Consider the following 27,322-nt stretch of genomic DNA (forward strand, 5'->3'; position numbering starts at 1 on the left):
ATTAATCAGTTAAAATTTTGAAAGAATTAGAGATCGGTGCTAAAATATGTAAATATTTGTGGTTATTTTTAAGCAAAACAAGACTAAAGATTCAAATGGAATCAGGAAATAAGGAATTAGTGAGGTGGACAAGTAAAGTGCTAGCGCAAGGTGATCCGATATTACCTCTTGTATTTAATAGTGTCACTTATAAAATCAGTCAATTATCTTTAGTTACTAATAATATTACTCTTTCTCAATACGCGGATGATGTTGTTTTGTACATAAATTCTAATAATTTATTAACCTGTAAAGATAATATGCAAAATATGTTAAATTCAGTTATGTGTATTTTAAATAAAAATATCTCCATTAAAATCCAAAATATGTCTTTTTAGCAGAGGTCATAAGCGACAAATTTTATCATTAAAAGTACAAGGAATTCAGTTACAACAAGTAAACAGCTTAAAATATTTGGGCTTTTGGTTGGACAGATCACTTCAATGGACAAAACACATAAGTGAAATCGTTAATAGAGTATCTAAATTTCTTAATATTATGAAAGTTTTAGCTGGCTCGGGTTGGGATATGCACCCTAATCACTTACGTAAAATATACATATGTCAAATACGTTCTAGAATAGATTATGGCAGTTATACTTACAATAATAGTGCTAAAACAAATTTGTTAAAGCTTGATAAAGTGCAAAACCAATGTCTCAGAATAAAAGTTGGCTTTATTAAAAGTACCCCTGTATATGTTATGGAGAGTGAATTAAGTATTCCTCCATTATTTAATAGAAGGCAATTTTTGGCTAAAAATCATTGTTTAAAACTACAATCTTACTCAAACAATTTTACAATAGATCTTTTAATGAACTAAGTATATTAAGTTCTAATAGTTATTGGCATAACAAAAGAAAACCGTTGTTAGCTTCCACTTATTTAGAAACAAAAGAGAACAATATGGCTAGTAGTAACCCTCTTAAATTGTTTTCATTAAATACGTGTGGATTTCTAGAATAAATACGCAAACTTGTATTAGATGTAATCTTCTTAGTGTAATTAAATCGAAAACTTCTTATGAAGTAAACACGATTAAAAGTAATGTTCTAGAAGAGATAAATGAATTATATAAAGATTTTATTAGAATTTTCACTGATGGATCGAAATGTGGTAACGGGTCCGGGGATACATTTTATGTTCCAATAACAAATTTTAAAGAAAAAATAAAAATAAAAACGGATAATTTGTCTACGATGTCAATAGAACTGATTGCTATTTCAGAAGTTCTAACTTATGTTCTAGAACTTGGGCTTACATAATGTTGTTATATTGACAGATAGTAAAAGTGCATTGCAACATCTTAAAGGGTGTAGTTTAGGGAAAAGAGGTTTACCTACAGCCTATAATATAATAAGCAAATGGTACCAATTTCAATATATTAATGTCAATTTAATTTTACAATGGGTGCCGTCCCATATCAGCATCAGTGGAAATGAGGAGGCTGACCGATTAGCTAAAGAAGGAATAAAGTCAGGAAAGGAAATTAATATACAACCGGATTATTCAGAAGTTCTAGTTAAATACAAAAAATATATAAGTATTCTATCGAATGCCTTATCAGAATGTGCTAGAATGATTTCTGATTGTTATAAATTATCCCTAGTTGATTTATGTATCTAGATTTTAGTAATTGAGGTATTTTTGTTTAATCTTTTTTTGTGCGTGTTGCGATTTTTCGTAAAAGTTACAATGGGACTGGCGTGTCCTTGTAGGACAAAAGTCCCTAAAATCAATAAAAGAATAAAAAAATTTTGAAGGAAGTGATGACTAATTTTAAAGTACACCTTGATAACGTGTATTTACTTAACTATTTTTTTTTGTCTATTTACGTTATAATACTTGTCGATGTAATTGAAGTCAGTTTTTTTTGCGAATTGACACAATTATTAACAACTAGCGGACCCGGCAGACGTTGTCCTGCCCGGAAAACAGCTACTAAATTTAATAGCTTACATACTTACGCCACCTAACGGGTCCAATTGAGATAAAAACTAACATATCTTCCAAGTTAGACAAAATTACAGATGCTTACAAAATTGGATAAAAATTGATTTAGTAGTTTCGGAGTTACATACTGATAGCAGCGCCACCTACCGAGTCCGATTGAGATAAAAACTACCCTATCTCCCAAGTTGAACCAAATTACAAACGTTTAAAAAAATTGATAAAAATTGGTTCAGTAGTTTCGGAGTTACATACATTTAAAATTTTCATTGCCCACCCCCGAAATCCTTATTGGGGATGAGTTATCCTAAAATCCGCGCATTGATCATTTCTATGTCACATAATATATAGGAGATTCGTACCAAATTTGGAGTTGATAGGAGCTATTAGTTTAAAAACGGGAATTTTCCATTGTTAACGCCCCCGCAAGAATATAATAAGTAATGTGAAATAGCTAGTTAATACCATTTTTACTATATGTAAATTAAATTAAAATGCGGTCTAGGATTAAGATCAATTTAATCATTTGTAACGTTGTGCTGGAACGTTACTCTAATAAATAAGATCTTGTAGTAAAGGTTAAGTTTTTTCACTTTATTTTTATCATGCTTCTACTTGTAGCGCCATCTATCGGCAATCTTTCAACACTTCGTGACTATTTGTGTTTCATATCGGCGTTTTTTCTCTAACAGACTTGATAGATGCCGCTGATGTTTTTTGGTAATTATTGATCTTTCTTTAATAAAATCAATTTAATTGTAATTAGAAATTCTAAATTTAATATTCCTGTCTACTCCTTAAATTATAAAATAATTTAATATCTAAATTTAAACTTAATAATTTATAAAAATACAGACTATGCTTAACGCATAGACTTTTGCTTGTCAATATTCCCGAGCGCGGAAAGGAGCGCCTTGCTCGCGTGTCTTTGCTTCTTTTTCTTTGCACTTCGTTACCGCCGAACCTCGAGACCTAACCTCGACCCTAACTCGGCTTAAATCCCGCTGGGGTAAGTTCTCATGATATCTATTATAATTACATATTGCTGGTGTTCTTAACTTAACGAGAAAATTGTAATTATTTATTATTTTGCTAATTGTGACACTGGTCTCTGAATTGTTCTTTTCCTGACTCGGAACTTTCTTCGTTCCAGGATTTATTTTTAGATTTATATCTTTAATTATACTTTGCTACAAATCGAGTCACTGCCCTCGATTAATAACGGGCTGACTGATTACCGGCATTTATACCGGCGGAGATCTCCGCCGGTCATCGGACGAAGACGGAACTGAAGACCATCATCGCCGGGAATTAGTCAGGCCAGTGTCCTTCCATTTTACTTTCTAAGGTACGTTGTCGCGGCGTGGGCCAGCTAAGGAAATAAAGGCTGAAAATCAGGTGCCTAACGCGCCTGATTCCGAACCTACCCCCTTTTCTGACCGCGTGCTACTAAAATTTTATAACTTTAAAATTAGTCTATTATTCTATTTCTACAACTACTAAATCTACAAAGCGCGGCACATTAATAACTTACGTGAAATGCGCCCTAATATATTATTTAACATGAATGTTATTGAATAGCAATAAAGTTCAAATTGACTCTACATTTTAGTTAGAAAACATTTGTATGGGAAAAAGAAAAGGGCTGTTTTTAGGGTTTTCACGGAAATTATTTGAATTTTTCTCGCCGTTAAAACCATCCTTGGACTTCAACAAACATTTAAAAAAAAGAATCGGTAAAATTGGTCTAGGCGTTGTTGAGTTATACGCTTACGAACACATTTTACGATTCATTTTTATACATAAAATTAACCAGAAAGCATTGATTTAAATAATACACAGGTCTGGTCTATTTATTTGAAAGAAGGTTTTAGACGTTAAAATGTTCTCTAAAATTTTTCACAGTATTTTATGATATGAATTTCTTAAAAAAAAGCAAAAACAAGGAGAAAAAACAGCTTCTTCTTGTTTTTGCTTTTAAATGATTGTGCATTGTACCAGTATATTCTTTGATTAATATATTTTATAATAAATAATGTTTATGTAAAAACACCAGCTAACTAAATGTATGAGATCCAAAAAAAGAAAAATAGGATCATGTAGGCATTGCATATTTATAGCCAATCTTTAGATACTAAAAAAGGTAAATTATCAGTTAACTCCATGACTAAGACCACGAGATCTCAGTAACTGAGTAATATTGCTTGTATTTTTTTTGTTGATATTTCAATAATGTCTCAGATAAGTTTGGTAGTACAATAGCCATGTAGACTCCAATATTGATGTTCAGCTTAATGTTGTTCGAGCGGAATACCTTGTCACGAAGTTAACTATAAGCAGCCGATGTAGCACTGATTCTGCTATTTATTTCCACGTCAACGTAACATTTGTCCGTTACAACGCTCCAAAGGTATTTAAATTTGTCAACCTTTCGTTTCATAATACTACACTTGTAGAGCCACTTTGATAGTCATATATTTTCATTCAAATTAAATCCCTAATCTGAATGGTTTGGAAGAGCAAATCGTACGCTAAATTCAGCTCAATCTAACTGTGCAACAATCAACTGTAATCACCGACAAAACTGTACTGAACAATAGGAGTAATTTGAAAAAGTGCAAACTGATGTGAACCAAATCCACTCGATCCATCGATGGTCCGTTTCGCATTGGAGTCCGCGGTGGACAATACACTAGAATGCAAACGGACAAAATACTCAAAATATATCCAATGGTGGAACAAAAATGCATAGAATTGTATTCAACATACCGACGAAAAAACCGGGACGTGCAAGCGCTTTTGTAATAAAAATTACGAACGGGATTTACGCTCTGAGGATTTCGTACTAAGCCGATATACACTTGTATGCAGTGACAACGTTAAATTATATTCTTTATTGCACTTTAAAAAACATATATCATGTTTACAAGGAATGTTAGCAAGGGCGAACTTATATAAGAGATCTCTACCAGTCTACCTACGGTGGTGAAAAACAATGTTACCGCGGGGCATTGGTGCAAGAGTGATAAAGTAATAAAACGAATAAAAAGGTTAATAATAATAGTAAAGCTGTTAAGGAACGTCTCACATTTTTATTGCGTGGCAACTCTGCAACGGTTCATATCGTGTGGTCCGTACTTAATTCGCCGGTCATCGATGTGAAGTGTTTATATAAACTGTGAGTGCAATAGACAATACAGTGGTGTGACAGAACGTTGACTATAAAAGGCAATGATTTTGACATTATAATCTCTCTTTCCCATTTTTCTTCTCGTCGTGCGAAGTGTTTGCTAAAACCACTGTAAGCTTTGCAATATAAAATAATTCGTCTTTAACATCTTTTTATTTCAATTCTTTTCTTCAAACAACAACGTATAAGTTTCAAGCAAGTTTAACAACAATGCAACGAAATAATTGTGTTTGCTCGCAAACGAAAAAAAAACCGACTTCAATTACATCGACAAGTAATACAACGTAGATCGACGAAAAAGTAGTCAAGCAACTACGCGTTATCAAAGATTACTCAAAAAGTAGTTATCAGATCTCGATAAAATTTATATGTAACCACATGATAAACATCAGCTTTCGATTAAATTAAAAATTATTAAAATCGGTACACCCAGTAAAAAGTTATTGTGGATTTTCGAGAGTTTCCCTCGATTCCTCTGGGATCCCATCATCAGATCCTGGTTTCCTTATCATGATACCAAGCTAGGAATATCCCTTTCCAACATAAAAAGAATTATCAAAATCGGTACATCCAGTAGAAAGTTATGCGGTATAATACAACGTAGGTCGATGAAAAAAGCGTCAAGTAAAAACACATTATTAGATATAACTCGAAAAGTAGTTGTTAGATCTCAAATAAATTTAAATGGGACCAATTGGCACACACCACCTTTCGATTAAAACAAAATTTGTCGAAATCGGTCTGCCCGGTCAAAAGTTCTGATGTAACATACATTAAAAAAATACAGTCGAATTGAGAACCTCCTCCTTTTTTGGAAGTCGGTTAACAAAAGTTATAAACTTATCCTATAATACACACATTCAAAATTAATAATATAAAATACATATATACTTAAATACATACACATGTATATAGATACATACATAAATACATACATTGAGAGTACAATAACTATGAGAAATCAGACATTCATGACTTCGGAAATAAAATGATTCCTTAGCTTGTCCTTGAAAGCATAGAATGTAGTACTTTCTTGTACCACTTACGGTAAACGGTTCCAAAGCGCTGCAGCACGTATTGCGACTGAATTGAATAAGAAATTTTTGTTACGTCTGGGGATTTCAATCATCGATGTGATACAAGACATTCTAGAACGTTGGGGTAGGAAGAAGACGGAAACAGGACCGAAAGTAGGAGGGAGAATTTTGATCATAGGATATGTTATAGAGAAGAGAAAGGAAGAAAGGAGAAAGATGTGCATATCATAGCGAAGGTGGAATGGGAGCCACTTAAGTTGAGTTTCACGAAATTGGGAGATATGGTAATATTTACGTAAAGCAAAGATAAAACGTATCGCATGATTTTGTAGATGCTCTAATTTATTAAATAGTTCTTGTATCGCATCTAAATAACACACATCAGCAAAGTGAAAGATAGGTAAAAGACGACGACTACGCTTAAAAGACTGAAATGTGTAGTGCATCTTTTTACTGACTTCTTGAACAATAGATTCCAGGACAATAATAATTGTTATACAACATATATATAATAAATATATATGTAATCTATACATATATAAAAGCGAAAGGTCACTCATCATGAAATCTCCGAAACTATAATACCTACAAAATTGAAATTTGGCAAGTAGGCTTCTTATAGGACATAGACATCCGCTAAGAAAAAGGTAAAACGGGGGTTGGTTGTATGAAAGTCCTATATTTTTGAAGTAACAGACTTGAAATTTAAAATGTATGCTCTATAGATCGTAAGAAGGTGTCCAAATAAAGTATCTTTAAAAATCAACTCCCTTTTTTGGTTAAAACGGGGGATGGCAGGTTGACTCACTCATCACGAAATCTCCGAAACTATAACACCTACAAACTTGAAATTTAGCAGGTAGACTTCTTATAGAACGTAAACATCCGCTAAGAACGAATTTTACGAAACTCGACCTCGATTAGTTAAGGGGGTAAAACGGGGGTTGGAAGTTTGTATGAAAGTCCTATGTTTTTGAAGTAAGAGAGTAGAAATTTAAAATGCGTGCACTATAGATGGTAAGAAGATGTACAAATAATCTATCTTTAGAAATCAACTCTCTTTTGGGGTTAAAACGGGGGATGGTAGGTTGACTCACTCATCACGAAATCTCCGAAACTATAACACCAACAAACTTGAAATTTAGCAGGTAGACTTCTTATAGAACGTAAACATCCGCTAAGAACGAATTTTACGAAACTCGACCTCGATTAGTTAAGGGGGTAAAACGGGGGTTGGAAGTTTGTATGAAAGTCCTATGTTTTTGAAGTAAGAGAGTTGAAATTTAAAATGCGTGCACTATAGATGGTAAGAAGATGTAGAAATAATCTATCTTTAGAAATCAACTCTCTTTTGGCGTTAAAACGGGGGATGGTAGGTTGACTCACTCATCACGAAATCTCCGAAACTATAACACCTACAAACTTGAAATTTAGCAGGTAGACTTCTTATAGAACGTAAACATCCGCTAAGAACGAATTTTACGAAACTCGACCTCGATTAGTTAAGGGGGTAAAACGGGGGTTGGAAGTTTGTATGAAAGTCCTATGTTTTTGAAGTAAGAGAGTTGAAATTTAAAATGCGTGCACTATAGATGGTAAGAAGATGTACAAATAATCTATCTTTAGAAATCAACTCTCTTTTGGGGTTAAAACGGGGGATGGTAGGTTGACTCACTCATCACGAAATCTCCGAAACTACAACAGCTACAAACTTGATATTCGGCAGGTAGGTTCCATATAGGGCGAAAACATCCTCTAAGAACGAATTTTACGAAACTCGACCCCTAAGGGCATAAAACGGGGATTGGAAGTTTGTATGAAAGACCTATGTTAGTAAGAGACTTGAAATTTAAAATGTATGCTCTATAGACGGTGAGGAAGTGTCCAAATAATGCATGATTTTGCGATATTCCACCGCTAAGGGGGTTTAATTGGGGTTGATAGTTTGTATAAAACATATATAGCAGGGTCGGTTTAAAGCAAAATAACCGCGTTGCAACCCTATGTGTTCAAGAAACATTTATATTGATCACTTATAAGTAATACAAAAAAATATATTTTTTACAATATCCAACCTTTACATTACTAGAATACTTTTTATTTACCCCTGTCGTCACGGAGTCACGGAGGAGCGTGCGCTACGCTATTCCGTGGCATATAGTTACGTAGAACCATATTAAAAACTAAATTGCATGCAGTATATTTTAAACATATTTACACTACAATACTATATTATTACTACATTATTTCAGACCACAATTCTGACGAATTCAACGAACCATTTTGTTAAACGCGACGCGCGTTTCATGCGGACGTATTCGCGGGCAACAGTTAGTGTATTATAAAACAAAGTCCCCATAAGTGTATGTGATCGATTTCCTCAAAATCTATGGAACGGATTTTCATGCGGTTTCAGCAATGGAGAGAGGGCTTCCAGAGGAAGGCTTACGGAATGGCTAAGCCGATTATGATGAGAGTTTCACTGGAAGTTTGCCGGGTAAACTTTGTGTCACACCGATTTCAACGCGAGCGAAGCTGCGGGCACAGCTAGTATAACATAATACGGAGTTACCACTGAGCTCCTTGAAGCCGCAGGGTGACCTGCCCTAAAAGCCTTGGCAAGACTCTTTAACGCCGTCATCCACCGAGGTACCACGCCGGAGGCGTGATCCAAGAGTGTGGTGCTACTATTCTTTAAGAGAGGCGATAAGTCTCTGTTGAAGAATTACAGACCGATCTCACTTCTGAGCCACGTCTATAAGCTGTTTTCGAGGGTTGTTACGAATCGTCTCGCCAGAAGACTCGACGAATTCTAACCACCGGAGCAGGCTGGGTTTTGAAATGGCTACAGCACCGTAGACCACATCCATACTGTTCGGAAGATTATTCAAAAGACAGAAAAATATAATCAGCCGCTGTGTATCGGATTTGGGGATTACGAGGAAGCCTTCGACTCTGTCGAGACCTGCGCTGTCCTAGACTTTCTGCAGAGATGTCATATCGAATGGCGATATATCGAGGTACTAAAATCTATGTACAACGCGGCGACGATGACCGTTCATGTCCAGGTCCAGAGAACAAGACCTATTTCCCTCCGGCTTGGGGTAAGACAGAGAGATGTAATATCACCAAAACTGTTTACTATTGCGCTGGAGGATATCTTTAAGACCTTGGATTAAGAGTAACGAGGCATTAACGTCAACGGTGAATACATCTCTCACCTACGTTTCGCCGACGATATCGTCATCTTTGCGGAGACGTTGGATGAGTTAGACCAAAACAAACAAAAAACGAAAGTTATGTTTAAAAACCAAATCATACTGAGACCGATATCGGTCGATGGTACTCGTCAGATCTCAATCAAATTTAAAAGAGACAACGTGACAAGCAGGACCTTTAATTAAACAAAAAAAATCATTGAAATTGGTCCACCCAGTAAAAAATTATGAGGTATGATACAACGCAGGTCGACAAAAAAATAGTCAAGTAAATACGCATTATTAGAGAATGTGTGGAGATACTTTAATGATCTTTATTTTGCAACAAAGTAAATAATTGATTAATATTAATTATAAAATAGTAAAACAAAATATATATCAGTTAAAACAGACTTAAAAACAGATTATTTTAATGATATATACGATAATGTTGCACATGAAAATGTAAACGCATTATTGTATCAACTTTTATAAGCAACTTACATTGTTTAGGAACTATGTCTTCATCATAATTTTACTTTAGTAAACTAACAGACAAAAAAATGGAAAGGGCATTTTAAATCGTGACGAACGAACGTGACGTGGGCGCCAGAGGGTTATGTCAGACTCCTACTGACTAAAAAAACCACCACGTGTGAGCGGTCCTCCACCTGGGTGGGGCGAGATGGGGTCGCGCTAGCATTCGCCACCTCACCCCGCCGCCGGTAGGCCCATGTTTGTTTCGGGGCCCGGACAAAGATTCCGGGCCTCGAAACAAACATGAATCTAACTTAGCCCTACCGACTTTACAACTTTAGTCAATACACGTAACGCTTAAATGCAAATACATGCAGTACATATTTTTAAAATGAACTAGCTAGACCTCTCCTAGCTAAACGTGTACTTGAGTAATTATCGATTCAACAATACTTTATATCAAATACAACCGACTCGTATTTGTTTCCCTAGATACAAATTTTTGTTAGTTAAATACGTTTTGCGTAAAAGAGTAAAAAATCCACCTATCAATGAGTTTTTATCTTCATCCTTCCTTCCAAAAACTTTTGCAATAATATAAGTGGCAAGGACGAGCAGTTAACCGTCAGTCGCGGCGTCGTACAGCACGCCAGTACACCGACACCTCTGACGTAGAATGCGCGTGTACGCATGCGTACTTATTATCGTGATAAATATCGATAATCGTTCATAATTAAAATTTAAAAATTAATTGTGATGTTTTAATTTCTTTTCGTGTAATAAAATGTCAAATATACCGTTAGTTCGTCGTGCGATAGCTGGGGCAGCTATGGCCCATAGTTCCGGGTCAAATGAAGTTGAATCCTCTCCGTTGGGTCCTCCTGAGGAGAGTCATTGGACCCCCGCTGCCCTTGAAAGGGCTGGATCTACTCTTAAGGCGCTGAATCGTATGGCAAAGCGACCCCCGGTCCATATAATATTTGAAGATATAGGATATACTGTTGGATCACGAAAAGGTAAAATGTTTAATATCACGATTCTTTTAAAAATCGTCTTCATAATAAATATGATTCGTATTTTTAAGGACTTAGTAAATGAATATTATAATAAATATGCAAATATAAAATAGATTATTTATAAATTAAAAGCTGTAAATATCAGTTAAATTAATATTTTAATAAACAAATTTAAAGCCGCGGGAATACGGGGTCAACAGTAGTACGGGGTTTAGGCAAAACCGATGTTTTCACAGCACATTCTCGACGTTTCTGCTTGTGTGTTGAGTGTTTTTCCAGGCCCCTGACACAGGAGTAAATCCTGGGGGATCTTGAACGTGAGGCATTTATTTATTTTTCACTAGCTGCGAGGACAGACTTTGTTCTGTCAAAAGTTAATAGTAAAAATCATTATATTTTTAAAATTTATTTTAGTATTAAAACCTTCCGTGGACCTTAAGGAACATACAAAAAATAAATTAGCTGAATTGGTCGAGCCATTCTCGAGTTATGCGCTTAGCAACATTCATTTCATTATTATAAAAAGTAAATTCTTGTATAGATCTGGTTTTCAAATATAAGTGTAACAATAAAAAGTCCAATGCAAATTTAGACCTCTTTTGTCTATTCGTGTTTATCCACTTTACTAATACTGTTTACATGAAATTTAACACCGTTTGTAAGGTAGTTTTATTGAAATTATAAATTTTGAGTGTATTTTATCTAATAGTATGTCTTAAATTAACAGACAAAGGAATTTTTATATAACTTTGGAATCTTGAGATTTAGGACAAACACAAATAGACTTGACAGATATGTAGTTATGTTCATTTTTTTTATAAAAAAAATGTTATGTTCATTGAGGTCCAAATATTACTTACTTTTCCTTTACTTTACTTTTCCTTTACTTTTATGATTATGAATTTTATAATTTTATAGTAGAGTCAGATGCAGCTAACTGATAATAATTGAAAATAACTTTACCTCTATTATATTAGTACAAATTAGTTGATGACAAAGAAAATGTTTTTTCCTGTCCCTAATGAATATTTAATAGCACTCTTAATATTTAATTTAAACTGTCCATTGTTTTTTATTTTCTTTAACTCGATTAAATTTGATTTACATTAAATTTGTTTTTGATTTGATTATATAACACGGTCACAAATGATACGTCTAATCGATTTGTATATGACTATATACGTAAACTACTATTAACAGCAGTATACAAAGTACATAAGGATCATTTTGATACTCATAGTTTTTTTAGTTCATAGACACACCTGTATGAATAAAAATTAATTACCGAAATGTATGTGCGCACATAACTTATAAGTGACTGCACGCAATTCGATATTCCCTTTTTTGTTTTCGTTATCGTCGGGACAGGGTTTGTACAAAAAAAAATAAAAAAAAAATTGGCAGTTGTAGAGACTGCCGATAGAAGTAAAATCTTAGAACTTTTAGTATTTAAATTTGAAATTTCATAATGTTTGAATTAAAATTATGTGTATAATGTTGCACAATACGTCAGCTGTATAGCTACAAATATATTGCTATAAGCATGTCGGTGACGCGAGCGCACAAGATTTCACCCATCCAAAAGGCGTCTAACGCGGCACGCGGCCGCTGCGGCGGCGCCAGTCATGAGGATGACGGTGACGCAAACCCATAAGATTCACCTGCCAAAAAGTGCCCAACGAAGCTAAAGAAGTTTTCACCTCGAAAATTGTCTTTAAATTTTGAAGCCCGTGACAAAGTTCAATAACATACAAATTTATTTATGTATGTATTGATTGACAAGTAAAAATAATATTGTATAATCGTAAAAAATACAGCTGATAAAGCCCTAAAAAAATAAAAATAATAAAATTGGAAAAATAAAAATGAAATATGTCGTGCCTAACCTACTCCTTCTATTTCAGTGTTATTTTTATGTCCGTAGCTTAGAAATGGAAATTAATGAATGTAAGTATATAATGACAATGACGATAATTATTTATTACTAGTCCCGTTATTATTTTGAGTGATTGACAAACATTTTAAATATGTACATAAATTGCTACACACAAACATACATGTTAATTTGTAGTGTTATTTATTTTATTTAGACGAGTTTTTCTGTTTTTTTTTTTTTTGCTATATATACGACCACATTAAAGTGCTAACATATTTATTTTTAGGATACACTAGCTGCCCGGACAGACTTCGTTCTGTCAAAAGTAAATATATTTTTATTTTTATAGATTATTTTTGTAGATTTCTTTTTTTTTAGCATTAAAACCTTTCGTGGGTCTTAAAGAACATACAAAAAAAAAATTAACCGAATTGGTTGAGCCATTCTCGAGTTATGCGCTTAGCAACATTCGTTTTTATATATTTTTTATTTAACCAATAAAAATAATACCATCTCATCAAGTTGAGTACAAATAAGATTTTTTACGTAATCAGTGAGACTATCCCAAACACGTTGCGGATTTCATTCCAGCTCGTGACAAATAATTGTATGGGTTACGCAAATGTTTGCCGTGATCTAGGCGTTATTGCTTGGCTGTGTGGGTCTCCGAAGCCCCGGTAGTAGATTTTTCCTGCTAAGGACCGTTATTTGTTAGACATTTAATTACATTAATAATATAACTAATCTATTAACTTTAAAATGCTACCAATTTCAAATCGAATTTTATGTACAAAAAGCAATAATCGTTTGATTTAATGTATGTCATGATGATGAAGTCGTTATGTACTAAGAATTCCAGAATAAATTCCACAGCGAGTCAAAATTAATATGGACACACACACATAAATATGCATACACACTTATGTATATACAGGCCGAAGACGGGCAGCATCGTCTTCGGTGCGACAAAGCCAGTACTGCGGTCACCAACCCGCCTGCCCAGCGTGGCTATGGGCAAAACACATGAGTTCACGTTGTTTTTGGCGTCAACTTGTGGAGGCCTATGTCCAGCAGTGGACTGTATAGGCTGTAATGACTTATGTATATATGCCTACATATTTAGGCATACATTGGTGTATATAAAAAATATAAATCTAGCAAAACAATATAGTGCTAAATTACCCATTTAAAAAATAATTATTAAAATAATTTCAACAAAGACGATGATATCGCGTGACCCCAAATAAAACATAAAATTTGGCACAATTAAGAGCACTATGACTGCTCACTTTTTAACTGGTCAAAATATTTGATATGAACTTAATATACAATTAGCTGACCCGGTGATTTTCGTTCCGCCGTTTTACGAATATATAAACTTTGAGAATCTTATAATAACGTACAAAAGAAAATCGATTTGACGCAGTCCTTCGGTAGTTAGTCGTGTGTGTACATACACTTCGACGATTCATTTTGATTTAAAAATATTTATTGATTCTTGATTTTTTTGGTAATCATACTTTTTGATTTTGAGCAGAAATAGTTCTATATATTACCGTACTGTACATAATTACACTATTTCACTCCTACGGCTTCACTCAATGACTATGTAGACTTAAGACCTCAATGCAAAGTCCATCCATCCATCGGACTATTTGTATATATTTAGCAATCAAAGTTAATGAACCGCGATAAAATCCGAAAAAAATGTTTCATTATAATCAGAGAAAATCGCTTAAACATCAGAAAAAAATACAAGTTTCTTAAGATTGAACGAAAGACGTCAAAAACAGGCTTCTTGTATGTATATATTGTATCTAATAAAACTTTTTTTTTTGTATCTAATAAATATTTTATGTACTGTGTGGCTACGGTACTAAAGAATATAGCCACCCCCTCTCTTCCCGTGGGTGTCGTAAGAGGCAACTAAGGGATAACACAGTTCCGCTACCACCTTGGAACTTAAAAGCCGACCGATGGCGGGATAACCATCCAACTGCTGGCTTTGAAATTCACAGGCCGAAGACGGGCAGCAGCGTCTTCGGTGCAACAAAGCCAGTACTGCGGTCACCAACTCGCCTGCACAGCGTGGTGACTATGGGCAAAACACATGATTTCACGTTATTTTTGGCGTGAACTTGTGGAGGCCTAAGTCCAGCAGTGGACTGTATAGGCTGTAATGATGATGATGATGATGAAAACTTTTATTTCTTTAACTTCATATTATTTCTTTGTTATACCTGCAAAAGAATATATGGACTAAGTGACTTTAAAATCAAAATATTTAGATAGCTAAATATAATCTATTAATTAGGACAAAAAATATATATATAAAAAATGTACGGACACGCAATTTTTTGTTTGCGATTATAAATTAATATTTAATTCTCAACCTTGACACTCCGGTCCGAGGTAAACTGTTTAGTCAAGGTTATCAAAGACACGGTTATTGACTAAATTGATATATAAGCTGCTAGGAAAAATTCCAATAAATAAATATAACTATTAAAAATAAATTAAGATCTATTAAGTAATAATAAAACTAAAATAAAATAATAATTAAAAAAAAAACAAAAAACCCGCCTGCGTGAAGAACAACTAATAGAAAATCAACTGAAAAAGCTGGAACAAGATAAAAATTAAATATGCAAACAAAGTCAGCGAAATAAATAGAAACAATATCAAACATTTTGTGCTGTACATTTAAAATATATTAATACGGTAGTCCTTCGAAACTTTATGCAACGTCGTACATAACATGCAGTCGGAGACATGCACAAAGACAGAATAATTTGACTTATCCTTCAATTTCATGCCTCCGACTGCATATTATCTACGACGTTGCATAAAGTTTCGAAGGACTACCGTATTAATATATTTTAAATGTACGGCACAAAATGTTTGCTATTGTTTCTATTTATTTCGCTGACTTTGTGTGCATATTGAATTTTTATCTTGTTCCAGCTTTTTCAGTTGATTTTCTATTAGTTGTTCTTCACGCAGGCGGGTTTTTTGTTTTGTTTTTAATTATTATTTTATTTATGTCTTTTTAGTCAGACAAATTACGTAATCGGTTCAATTCATTAAAACAGTTTACATCATGTGGTTGATTAAGTAATTTTTTAGGGTCAAGAGAGCTGATAGCAAGCCCGGAGAAAGATCTCACTCTGCTCAAAGCAACATAAGCCTGACCTTTAGCAAATAGGTGACTGCTTAAGTCAACAACTATTAGTTTTAATATAATGAAATTATTATTAAAATTATTTGTTTGTATTTGGTATTATGTGTTTGTTATTGATTTTATTAATGTAATTGTAAATTGGTGTGACATTTATTAATTTTTATTTGTAATTTTAATTGTATGTTTTTTTTAACCATTTTATTTTATTAGAAAGGCTACACCCCGAAGTTGATCGTCGCCTAGGAGGCAAGTTTGGCATGGCATAGGCGTGGGAAAGAGCAAAGTCCACATTTTTTAAACTTTAATATTGTATTTCTTTATCAGTATTACGGTAATAATAATCATGATATACCTTTTTAAAATCCTTGTATTGTGCCCTTCAATTTGATACCCATATTGTAGTATTCGAGAAAATTTTTTTATTAACTACAATAGCTTCGCACAGTCGCCATGTTTGATTTTTTTTAATGTCACCTATCTAAGAACACTTGGGCAGCTAAGACGAACCTAACGATATCTCAATTATGTAAATCCGTTCAGTGGTTCTGGAAATATGAGGTAGTAAAGAATATTACATACATACATACATACATACAAGATACGCGAGAAAAACATAACCCTTCCTTGGCAGTCGGATAATAAGGTATAATATAGACGTATTTCACAAGCATTTTGTTCTTAATAATACCAAAATAAATAAAAATGCGTCTAAAAATAAGTCTACTTTTAAAATGTATTTGATTTACTATACTATATAAAAATACCTCTCTTTTTAGTTAAAATAATTTTTTCATATAGTTTGTCACACTTACTGGAAAGATACCGTTAAAAATGATTTGATAACATTTGTGCTGACCTAAGCAATTATTACCCACATAAAAAATACACAGGTAGTCAAATTAAAAAAGTTTCAATGTCTAATATTAAAGTAAAAACTATCCAATTATATGTCAAGATTAAAAAGAGTTAACGTAATTTAAAATAGTGTGAAAACCTAAAGTAAAAATGTCTTAATGTATTTATTTTTACTAGTAGGCGCCCAATGGTCAAAATTCGACCATATAATTATAATCTGTATATACAATAAAATGGTAGGAAAGTCAAAACTGTACATTGAATATTTTTTTTAAAGAATACTTGGCGTGTGATCTACAATCGATATCGAAGCCAAAAATATAGTTTTTAGAATTTTTGTCTCTTTGTCTGTTTGTCTGTATGTATGTCCGGGATAAACTCAAAAATTACTGCATGGATTTACTTCAAATTTTACACGAATATTATTAAGAAGTCGGGTCAACATATAGGCTACATACTATCACGCTATCACCTAGGGGGAACGAGCAGTAACCTTTATTTCTTCAACGCGTTCTGTAACAACGTGTAATCTAACGTCGCATATTGGAATGTTGTTGTTATTATGGTAATAACTATGCTACAAACTAGCTGCACACTATAAATAAAGATATTCTGTAGTATATTTATATCAGCATTGCACCCGTGCGAAGCCGGGGCGGGTCACTAGTTTAAATTATAAGTTTAAACAACAATATATTAGTTATTAGCTATTATGTTTGACATTCAGTAAAGACAATATTAATCTATAGTCTATAGTCTATTCTCAATTTGATTATGTGTGTAATATTATTTTTATTGATTTAATGTAGTTTTTATGTATAAATTTAAAAAAATATTAGCATTCTGCACTCCTTCTCTATATAAACTATAAGTGTGCGAAATTTCATACTCCTCCGTCCGCGCAATTTTCGTAAAAAGGAGTACAAAGTTTATGCTTCACGTATTAATAGGTATATAGATTACAAATTCAACCCTATTTATTTTGAAACGAAATAATTAAAAAGTTATCAATTCGACATGTCAAAGTCATCTTACTTAATAATTATTTATGACTACTCAGACTTTGTAATAACGCTCTTGTATACTGATCTTTATTTTTAATATGTTATTGTTTTGATTAATAAAGATTATTTAAAAAATATATATATATATATATATATATATATATATATAATAGATTTCCACCTATTTATTTTATTAATCATCACGATATCTCTGGAACCATAATGCGTAGAGACTTGAAATTTGCTAGGAATATTCCTTTCGCCGAGTAAAGGGTTAGCAAAGAATGGATCTTAAGAAATTCCACCCACAAGAGGGGGTTGCGGGGGCGTTAACAATGGAAAATTCCTATTTTCAACTATAGCTCCTATCGACTCCTTTGGTAGTAATCTCCTATGTGATGTAGAAATGATTAATAAGCGGATTTTATGATCACCTCAATAAGGATTGGGTGGTTAACAATGAAAATTTTACATGTATGTAACTCCGAAACTACTGAACCAATTTTATAAATAAAATAAAACTGAAAGAATTCTAATTCTGTATTACACAAATATTAATCAGAAACACGCGATTTAAAATTTGCTATACAAATTTTAAAAAGCGTGACTCTGAATTTATTCGTGGTGACCCTTCCTATTATTGGACCTTTTTTAAGCATCAACGCAAAAATAGCGATAATTTTTTTTTTTTTAAGTATATAGACTAGCGCTTGACTGCGATCTCACCTGATGGCAAGTGAAGATGCAGCCTAAGAAATGAAATGTTTCTCAAAGATTTCGTAGCCATAGGAGGTTAAAGTATATGCAATGCTTTTGCTAAATATTTTGAATCGATCTATACTTGCCCTAATGACTGCCAATTGGAAGATTATCCCACCCTCCCCCTGTGCACGATATTTCAAATATGCCATTAAGTGCTTGTCGCTGCTTTAAGTTGGTAAAAATCAAACAATGAAAACAATTTCGATTTACAAATTAAGATTAAACATTATATACAGATGACCTGAAGCTGTCGAGGATTATAAATAATGGCCTAGATCAAATTCAACTTCAGAAAGACTTAACAGCATATCATAATAGTACAATGAGAGTCCTTAAATCCTGCTAAATGTTATCATACTCGCATAAAGTTTTCCCGAAAATTGAACAAGTTCTCGAGTGCGTACAATATTGATGGACATAGTTTGAAGAACGTTAATGAAGTGAAGGCTCTGGGAATTGTTATTAAGATACGCTTTACAAATCACATAAATACTCGTAATACTCTAAACAAGTGCCTACAATGCTATCTTTTATTTTTAGAAACACTAAGGATTTAAAATCAATCAAGGGACTGAAAGTTCCCTATTTTGCCTTACTTCGAAGACATGTAGATTTTGTAGCATTGTGTTATCCATCTTACCAAAACAATATCCAAAGTCTAGAAAAAAATTAAAAAAGATTTATAAACTAAATATCCTACGTGAGTATTGTGCATCTAAAGATTCGAAGTTACAATGAAAGATTGACTCATTTTATATTTTTTCTTTGAAAAAAGGAAAAAGCAGCTCTCCATAACCTTTCTAGATCACTTTATAAATAGCAAAATTTACCGTCCGTCCTTTCTTTCACAAGTTTTATGTTAAATTATCCTCTTTCTGTACTTAGTCATCATTATTGGCCTTAGTCCGTCTATTGCAGATGGTTTAGACAGTGTCAGACAGACACTGTGTCGCCTTAATCACTCTTCAGGAAAACGCAGAGCTACCTAAGCTCTGCGCCACTATTACCTTACTGGCTAGGCCCACAGGAACGACGAGTCGATACGTGTGGAGCCAGTTCGGCTGGAGGATCTTTCACATTTTAGAGTTATGTCACAAATACTTGATGGAGACTCCATTCCGGGTTTTAAATGAAGTTTTCCTTCTCAAGGACCCTGAGGACCCTGATGATTTTGAGCCAGGTTTATCCCTCGGTCGCCTTTTACGGGAAGAAAGGGTACTTAGTATAAAACAAAAAATTATAAGTATGGATTTATTTATTCTTATCTTGTTATTTTCAACCAATTTTCAAAAAAGGTGGAAGTTCTCAATTCGACTTTATTTTTTATATATACATATGTTACCTTAGAAGCTTTGACTGGGTCGACCGATATTGATATTATTTTTTTAATCGAAAGGTGATACGTGTCATGTGGTCTCATTTAAATTTAAATGAGCTCCGACTAGTACTTTTCAGTTATATCTAATAATGCGTATTTACTTAACTATTTTGTCGTCGACCTACGTTGTATTATACTGCATAACTTTTCACATGGTATACTGATTTTGATAATTCTTCTTCTAATCGAAAGCTGCTACTTGTCTTGTTTGAATTTGATTGAGATCTGATGACTACTTTTTGAATAATCTTTGATAACGCGTGTTTACTTGACTATTTTTTTCATCTTGTTGCGTTGTGTTACTAGTCAATGTTGAAGTGTTTTTTTTTTTGCGTTTGCAAGCAAACACAATTATGTAAACTAAACTTATATTTTTTTAACGTTGCGTATAATATTTTTAAACACTAGCAATAATCTAATATGTATTTAGTTGATAAACAAAAGAAAAAAAATATTTATTTAGAAAAAACGTTTACATAACATGATACCGTTGTTGGGACATCTTTTTAAGTAAGTGTTTTACCTGTGTCAGGATGTCCCGCTCTTCCATATTCATAGTTATAAAATAAAAACTTAACATTATCATGATTCAATCACAAAAGAAAAAAAAAAATAGTTTATTTATGCATGTTCCTGTGTGTTTATGTGTGTGTGTGTGTGTGTGCGTGTGTGTGTGTGTGTGTACATAAACCAAGTAAATGAATAAATAAAATAACAAGAACAATTAAAACTCACAACTTACTTTTGATAATTAATAGTCTCAGCAAAGGATAAAGCGAAGAAAGTTAAGTAAAGTAATATTAAATTACGTAAAAATAATTTATATATCAAATATCAAATATCTTATCGACAGTTTTGTAATTAATTTAATAAATAGTAAAGATGAGACGAGTGCGATTATTCCAGTAAATGTAAATTTGTATTCCCTTAAGTGTCCAGACTTTTGAAGTAAATTATTTTATGAAAAATCGTCATATTGGTTGGCTAAAAAATATTTTACTCTGATAACATGTTTATTGCAAAAGAAATCACGATATTCTGCTAATTCACTTATTTTGCTTATCTATTACAATATCATCTTAAACGTTCATTTCGTATCTTTGTTACTAATTTCTAATTTTACACGGATCTTTAAAACATATTTTTGAAGTGAAACTTCTTTGGACGCAAGAGGTAAAATTTTTACGGATGAAACGGCAATATTTTGATAAAATGGCAACGTTTTTGTCGATGGCGCTGGAATGGAAATCTAAAGCTTTAGATTTGTATAAATATAAACGAGACTTAATAATTAGTTTGCCTAAGAAGTTTCACTTCTAACAAGTGTACTATACTTATTGTATTGAGAGGCACGTTCAACATTTCTCATTATATGAATATTACAATGAACCGTGATACCTGCAACCTTGCTTTGGGTTATCAACAATACAGTTTACTAAACAGGTTTTGTAACATTTATCTTGTTAGAGTCCACCACCGCGCCACAATCGTGACATCCAGTCGTCGGCTCCCTTTGGGCCGTCCGACACAAGTACTCACCAAAGCTAGTATAGTAGCTAATAAAACAAATAATAAACATCATTGTATTGGGCAGAGTTTTATTATTTGGAAAACTTCGTAATTTGACTTATAACCTTAGTAAATGACTTTATTTCTACTCTTAATATTAATCTGCATGATATTGTGATAATAGTTTTGAATATTTTTAAATCATAATTAGTCGTGACGCATCGGTATATAAATATGACGAATAGATAATGTTACGAATTTTTTGTTCTTTTGCATGTTACGGTTCGACCGTTCATAAAGTAACTTAAGAGCCATTTCACAATTTTACGCTCTGCAAGTTTAGGTAAATTTGGTCGCATCGCGCGAATCGTACGAGCCGCGCGATCTTTGTGCTAGTAAGTATAGTGTGACAACCAAAAGACCATCTTGATCATTTTCTAATGTATGATAAAAATTAATAACTATGGTATAAAATGTTTTTTACATAATTAATTTGTTAAATATTTCAAGTATGTTATATAACAACAGTCAATAAATTTAAAATAAAAATAAAAAATCAATTTTATGAAACAATTTTTTTTAAATTGATTTAGTTTTTTCAGTTTACGAATGAATCTAATATTTACGATATGAATAAAATAGCATTTTATGACATCGACACCGACAAACATATTAATTAACAAATAACAAGACAAACAGATTGAAATGCCTATTTGTATTGATAGTATGAGAAAAGAAAATTAAATTATACATTTGTTTACAGAAATTATCATTATATTATTTTACAGTCATTTTCGTAATATCTTTATTTTATTTATTTTTTATTATGAAAGTATCAAATGCGTTTTATCCACTATAACAACAGGCGCTTGGCGCGTGTGAGCGAAAGAGACGGCTGCGCAGAATTTGGCTTAGACCTTACCTCTAAGAGCGCTAGCGCTCGACTGATTTACTGGGCTTGATGCGTGGTAATATATACTATCTTTTTATTATTTAATATAAAATGTATTAAAAATAATTACATCTTTTAATTTTTTTTTTTTTTTTTGTATTCCTTAATGATGTAAGTTTACTTTGATGAAGATAGTTCGTTAAAATTTCTTAGTTTTCTAAGAGAAATATCGCTTTTAAAATTGTACTTATTTGGAAATTATTCGTAACTTTAAATTTTTTTTTATCGTTTAATAGAGATACAAATGGAATAAAAATCTATGATAGTGTGCAACAAAATTATATTCCACATATTATGATATTTTTTTAAAATGCTTTCAACGTAGAAGTTATTGAAAAGTAGGACTTCAAAGTATACATTGCGACCGTTTACCTAGGGAGGAGGCTGATGAAAAGGTTAATAATTTTATACACATAATATAAATCAAAATTCTGATCCGACTATGAACTACAACAAAGGTTGCTTTATTATATTTCAAGAATATAAAGTACATTATTGCATCCAACACTGAGATTAACGACGTCTTAATATTACAATTTCGCGGATTGTTACCGATTTTTGTGAAATGGCTCTTAATGCTGATCTACATAACATAACATGATACCCAAACTTGGGACGCGAATTGTTCTTACGTTTATGAATAGTTTATCAAGGTCATTGCCAACTGCGCTCGACGGGTCAGTCAAAAGTCAGCGGTTGATAAAACTCCAATATTGGTATTAAGAAGGGGTTCAATTACCAATGAAATACTGTTTAATGTTTTTTTTTTTTTTGTATATAAAACAAAGAATGTCAAGGTTTATCAGCAAAGTAAGCTTAATTGTAGTTAGTTTTTAGTATTTTTACAAATTATTTTTGTTTGATTTTTTGTTTTATTTGTCTTAATCTTTTATTGTACTTATCGTTATGTAAAAAACTATCTTAAGTTCTAAACACGTGTATGTTATTTATGTATGTTATTAGTGTATGGTAGTCAAGTTTAATGTAGATATCACCTATAATTAAAGTAAAACTCAGACTTTACTGTTATTTTATGATGGACTTGAAATTAGATTGTGAATTTATTTTCGACTCGGCTTTGATCGTGAGTTTACTAAGGGAATTCATATATTTTATACCTATATAAGAAACATGCAGACTTGTAAACATGTAAACAGGTTTCCCCTACAAGTTTAATGTTAATCGAGTAAAAAAATGTTAGCTACAACTAATAGAGAGGTACAGTTATTTTACATTGAAAATAAGTCTTAATTAAAAATAACAATAATAACAAAAATGTCATATTTTTTAATGCGCACGGCAAAGGCGTGGAATTCCCTGCCGGCGTCTGTATTTCCGAGTTTCATACAACCGAATATGTTTAAAGCGCGAGTGAACAGACTTCTTCTGGGCAAGCTCGCTCCATCTTCAACCTCGTCTCTACTCTAGAGCTAGACTGGGGTCAAGAATATGCCCATAATATAATTTTAAAAAAATGTATTTAAAAAAATAAACCTATTTTAAGTATCTGTCGAATGAAAAGGAATAATAAAATTTACAGATACCTATTTTACCTGGGTATATTATATACGTATTTCAAAAACTATAAACAGATTTTAATAACCGCTCTGGTGTAATGGTACGTGTGCTGTGTAGGTGATGCATAAAACACCGACGGTCGCGTCTAGTTGTTACTAGTTGTTAGTTAATAGACACCGCGTTAGCGTAACGGTTAGAGCCATGGATTGTGCCTGTTGCGCTGGCGGTTGCGGGTTCAATCCCCGCACATGACAAACACTTATATTAGCTATACAGGTGTTTGCCGTGGTCTGGGTGTTTGTGTAGTCCTTGTGGGTCTCCCCACCGTGCCTCGGAGAGCACGTTAAGCTGTCGGTCCCGGTTGTTATCATCAACGCCTGATAGCGATCGTTACTATAGTAAGGAATATACCCGCCAACCCGAGTTGGAGCAGCGTTATAGATTAAGCTCTGGTCCTTCTCCTACATCGGGAAAGAAGCCTATGCCCAGGCCAGTGAAATATTACAGGTTGAAGCGAGCGGGCAGATTTTGATGTAACTTTTGATCGTTCTCTAAGATGGAATATAAATATAAACAAAAAGGATCATCTTGATATGACTCTTAGTTTTCGAAAAATTCGTGCAAAAACATACAAACATTAAGATATAATCAAATTTTATCCAATTTCAATAATACACACATAGACGTAAAACTGATAACCTCCTTTTTAAGTCGGTTAAAAATATATTTCTTAGGAACAGGTTTTTTACAAATGTATGCGCGATCTGCGCATCGGTCATTTAACTGGTTGATGAGTTAGCGTCGTAGTTTCGATCCCCACATGTGACAAATCTTTGTATAAGCCATGCTTTGATGAAGATTTACTTGCTACTACGGGCTGTGTAAGACGAAGTGATTATTTATTTGTGGCATTTATTAAAGCCCTAAACTTCTGAACCGTATTAAAATGTAAATTTTTATTATTTTGTATAATTTATTTTTGTCCAGAAATTTCAATGAACTCGTGATTTTAGCGACACTTTAAGGATTAATATTAATTATTTATTTTGAAACAAAAGAACTTTCTTACAATTGTTAGGGTCAGTTTTGTTGAACTTATACAAAGGTGCTTTTTTTCGTTTGTTATTTTAAAATATTCGGCATCAATGGAATCGTTCAAGGTTAGACTTTTTTAACTTTATTACTTAAAAGTAGTTGCTCCACTCTAGCTAAATTTAAAAAAGACCTCATCATTATTACAGCCTATACAGTCCACTGCTGGACATAGGCCTCCACAAGTTTACGCCAAAAATAACGTGAACTCATGTGTTTTGCCGATAGTCACCACGCTGGGCAGGCGGGTTGGTGACCGCAGTACTGGCTTTGTCGCATCGAAGACGCTGCTGCCCGTCTTCGGCCTGTGTATTTCAAAGCCAGCAGTTGGATGGTTATCCCGCCATCGGTCGGCTTCTTAAGTTCCAAGGTGGTTGTGGAACCTTGTTATCCCTTAGTCGCCTCTTACAACACCCACGGGAAGAGAGGGCGTGGCTAAATTCTTTAGTGCCGTAGCCACACAGCACAAAAGAACTAATTAAAATAAATTAAATAAATAATTAAATAGTAGCAAAAAAGACCTAATTAAAATAAATTTACTGTAAATAAATTAATTTACTGTAATAGTATTAAATTAATTTTTTGTATTGTGTTTATGTATATCATCACTCTATCCTGTTTGTCTGTTATTTTATTTTATTTTATTTAATCAGATAGTTATTATAACTATAACTAATACAGAACAGGAAAAAAGCTAATAACAAGCTTCCGCATATTAAAATTGTCAAAATAGTTGCCTTAGGAATTTTCGTTTTCGCTTGTTTCACTACGTTAAATTCTTCTTTATTTACCTAAGTAAATTGGACCGTAGAGTAGCAGTGCTAATTTTTTTTAAAGACATAGCTCCTCTTCTTATTGCTTACAATGGTAACAAGAGGGCTGGTGCATATTTTGCCCAGATAATCAACATAGCGATTCAATGGGGAAATGCTACCAGCATTCTTAGCACCATTCCACGCGGTCATGATTTATACCGTAACTATCTGAATAGTTTTTTAATAATGAATTGTAAATATGTATCATATTGTAAAATTTTGAAATAAATTTACTTTTATTATTATGTTATAACAGTGTAAATTTACATGCCACTGACCCCAAAAGCTAGAAATGAATACTGCTATCAAGCACTTTAGTATTAAAATGATTTTCCCGCTTGGTTACGAGGATAAACATATTTTTTTAAAGCAGCAAATTTAAATAAAAATAGGCCACTTTAAAGCCATTAAGTGTATTCAGTCTTCGTCTTAATCACCGAGATTATTTATCGCAATTACCTACCGAGATATTATAAGAAAAATCCTGCTATTTATTTAAGGAACGTTAACACTTTTTATTTTCCTTTAAGAATTCATAATAAGTTTAATTATCATAAAAATAACGGTGCAACTCTTTTGAGTAAAAAAGTAACTATAAATGTCAAGATATACCTACTACAAGTATTCTAATATCGTTTAAATAACAAAAACTTATAATGATGTACACTTTTCTGGATAAATGCCTAACTTAATTCTAACAAAGATTTAAATTTAGAAACTAAATTTAATTTAAATGTAATTAAATAAATACAGGGAAAATTACCCTTTAAAATTTTAAGGAATACGAATTAAGTTTTAATGATTCCATAAGTTAAGCGACCACAGCTTATTAAAAATAATTTCGACAACGTCCATTAATTACGGATGATTGGTTCTCAGTCAAATGGAACAGTTAAGAATTTTTTTTATATGATATTACTAGCTGTATCCCGCGATTTCATCCTCGTTAATTATTAAGAAAACAATGTTATAAAATATTATATAACCCATAGTATTCGTCGGTAAATGGAGTATCCAAGAAAAAACTGTTTTTTCAAATCCAACCAGTAGCTCTTAAGATGAGCGCATTTAAACAAACAAACAAACGCTTCAGCTTTATAACATCGTGATGGATTATAATAAAATAAAAAAAGAATACCATTGCCGTTACTTCCAAACTTATTGTTTGTTGACACAGAGACAGAGCTTATTTCTATTTGTATAAATTTTAAAATAATATTTTTATCTCATATAATTGAATAGTTATAATTATTTTTTTCAGTTATCGCATTAGTCAATTTTAAGCAATACAATATTCATCAGCATATCAATGGCTATTGCCACGATTACACCATTGTATTTGTGAAAATTATTTCTTGCATTCAAGGTTGCATAACAAGCATAGGAGTTCGTAAACTGGGGTCAAATTTTATCTTGTATTTAATGTAGACAACGTGCTGCAGCGGTCACAGAACTGGTTTGTGGCTGTTGCGTTT

General features: G+C 32.8%; 1 protein-coding gene across 1 annotated transcript in view; it reads left to right on the forward strand.

Annotated features, from left to right (window-relative positions):
• Positions 1 to 10,670: 10,670 nt before the first annotated feature.
• The window catches only part of LOC123655987 (ATP-binding cassette sub-family G member 1-like), a 94,255-nt gene continuing 77,603 nt past the window's right edge, over positions 10,671 to 27,322 (forward strand). Inside the window, exon 1 of the mRNA XM_045591712.1 lies at positions 10,671 to 10,905. Coding sequence (XP_045447668.1) covers positions 10,674 to 10,905 — 232 coding nt within the window. The 5' untranslated portion in view covers positions 10,671 to 10,673. The remainder of the gene's footprint in view (positions 10,906 to 27,322) is intronic.

This window comes from Melitaea cinxia, chromosome 8 (genome assembly GCF_905220565.1).
Source record: "Melitaea cinxia chromosome 8, ilMelCinx1.1, whole genome shotgun sequence".
NCBI lineage: Eukaryota > Metazoa > Arthropoda > Insecta > Lepidoptera > Nymphalidae > Melitaea > Melitaea cinxia.